The sequence below is a fragment of the Habropoda laboriosa genome, unplaced genomic scaffold (assembly GCF_001263275.1).
Source record: "Habropoda laboriosa isolate 0110345459 unplaced genomic scaffold, ASM126327v1 scaffold10, whole genome shotgun sequence".
In the NCBI taxonomy this organism is placed as follows: Eukaryota; Metazoa; Arthropoda; class Insecta; order Hymenoptera; family Apidae; genus Habropoda; species Habropoda laboriosa.
In genome coordinates, this window is record NW_017100129.1 from 783,495 (window position 1) to 786,178 (window position 2,684).

Sequence of the window (2,684 nt, forward strand, 5' to 3'; positions counted from 1 at the left end):
AAAGAAACCCGAATACCAGGATAATGATTAATATTTGTCAACGCATTCCCTAAATCGTAAAATGCATATTTACCTACTGTACCGTAAATCGGGAATTCTTTTCGTCCTAATGAATCACGGTCGTATAGATAAGACAACGGTAGATACGATAGTAAAGATGTATTTCTTTTGAATTTTCAAACATACACAAACACTCGTTTACGTCAATTTCATTCCAACTTAATCCTTCGTCATTGTCTTCCGTTGTGACGTTCTTCAGTTTTAAGAAATAAGCTTATCTCGTACCGAATAATACCTGTTGCGTATATCATTCAAACGTTCCCACCAAAATTAATAAAACATTTCGAACAATTTTTCCTCTTTTCATTCTCTCACATTCTCCAGAAAAACAAAAAAAATAAAAAAAATAAACTAAACGTATTCGGAGGATTAGCGAAACATTTCCGTTTCGATTTAACTCGTGAAATATCGCTTTCCCGAGAAACTTCGCGTTAATTGAACACACTGGATATCCTAATAGAATCGTCTGAAACGTTAGACGGGATTCTCTTATCGGGGAAACCAGGAGATGAGGTTGCTGCGACGACAGGTGTTCGACGGTATCGCTAAGAATGTTACGTTCAGTGACGGTGTACAGTAGTCTGGTTTGAACAGCGACGGTTCGCTGATTTACCGTCTTCTCCCCTTTAATTCGTCTGTTTATCGCAGTTTCTCGTGCCAATGACAACAGGCTGCGCGTTCAAAACAGTCACAGTTCTCCAACTCGCGTAGATCATTTTTCCAAAATTCCCATCTTTCCTCGTACCTCCGTGTGTCACGATTGTACAGCGATCGTACATGTTTTACGAGCGTTACTATCAAAATATAAACGAACCACGTTATCGCTAGAAAATGGTGATAATTTGTGCGGGTGCTCTCTCGACGTTCGTCGATCGTACAATCGCGCGACGCTGAATTTTATCGATCTTTCGCGAGTGAAAAATAACCCAAGTGATCTATATTCCAAAAAAAAAAAAAAAAAAAAATAGAAAAGTACAAGGAGAAAAAATGTGGAGAAGATGAAGAACAAGAATAAAACTACACGACAGAGTATCGAAAAGAAGATCGAGAAAACCTACTACGTCGAATCCCCGATTTCTATTGAAATGGCAAATTGAATCGTCCGCGACAGTTTCCCTGGGAATGGTATAAATGATAAAAATAAATCGAGATTTTTCCTATTAAACGAAACGATACAATTTCGTAGCCGGGTAATTCCACGGGGGAAAATAATCGTAGATCGTTCGGTTAGGTTTACCTTGGGCCAAGTGACCCATTAACGATCGAGAACGATCGTACTTTGTTGACTCGATATCGGGCTATCGAGCCTCGCGACAGAATGCTTTGTTTACCCGGTGACAATTATTTCTCGCAGATACAAATGTGTGTACACTTAAAATAGAACGATTTGTCGAAACGGTTCTTCCCCAAATATATAGATATATATACACACAAAGGTATTTACAAACATTTTCCCAACCGTGGCGTTTCTATTTTAAATGCGCGACGATCTACGCCATCGGACTCCTTTACCGGGAGATGTTACTCGGTTGATTGGAAGCTTGGAGAACGTTTAGTTCATCGATCTAGAAGATCTATCATTATGAACACGTCCAGCGAGGATGGAAACGATCTGCACGATTTCTGGAGAGATTGGGATCTGAAGAATTTAACGGAGGCCGAATACTTGACCAAAGTACTCGGACCGAAATATTTGCCTATGAGAATGGTGATACCGCTTACTATAGCTTACGTGGCGATCTTTGTCACCGGTATATTCGGAAACGTGGCCACTTGCATCGTGATCATGAGAAATCCATCGATGCAAACAGCTACCAATTACTACTTGTTCAGCCTGGCCATATCCGACGTTATTCTACTTGTTCTGGGTGAGTTCGTACGTCCACGCCGGGTTTTATGGTCGCGCTTATCGGTACATCAGGTGTAGAAATACGTTCTTTCCGATTCTTTGGTAAAGTGAAAATTTTAGTTAACCCTTCAGCTACGGCAGGACTTTCGGCGGAGCTGTATCTCTGTACGGTAATGTTCGCGACGCGGACTGCGCGTAAACAACATAGCACTGCGATAGTGTTGTCTGCTATGTAATTACTAGATTGCGGATTTTTATGCATTTATGAAAATTTCAAGACACGAAAATACACAGAACGCACATAATAAGCAAAAATATACGAACAATCCTACAATATAGTACTAGTTATGATATTTTTTTAATTATATTCATGAAAATATGAATTTGCATAAAAATCCGCAGTCTAGTAAGTACATTGGAATAATAATAATAATTAATAATACAATTGTGTATGATGTACTTTGAAACAGAGACGGAGTGAGCCACTATAGAAGGCATACGCGAAAGACACTTTGGAGGCGTACCGTTCAAAAAGATGACATTCGCGAAAGCCACTATAGCGGCGTACAGTAGCTAAAAGGTTAAAAGAAGCTGTAAGAAGTTAATCGTTGAAATATTCGCCGTGGTTTTCAAAGACTTCTCGCCACTTTTCTGGCAAGTCACGAATCCTGTCGCGATGAAAACTCGGTGGCTTCGGCGCGATGTGCTCGTCTAGGCATTTCTCGAACGTCTTCGAGAGTTTTGAATTGCACGTCTGCTAAGTGACGTTGTAGCG

General features: G+C 40.1%; 1 protein-coding gene across 1 annotated transcript in view; it reads left to right on the forward strand.

Annotated features, from left to right (window-relative positions):
- The first annotated feature begins 766 nt into the window (after window positions 1-766).
- The window catches only part of LOC108580352 (neuropeptides capa receptor-like), an 8,237-nt gene continuing 6,319 nt past the window's right edge, over window positions 767-2,684 (forward strand). Inside the window, exon 1 of the mRNA XM_017931867.1 lies at window positions 767-1,928. Coding sequence (XP_017787356.1) covers window positions 1,643-1,928 — 286 coding nt within the window. The 5' untranslated portion in view covers window positions 767-1,642. The remainder of the gene's footprint in view (window positions 1,929-2,684) is intronic.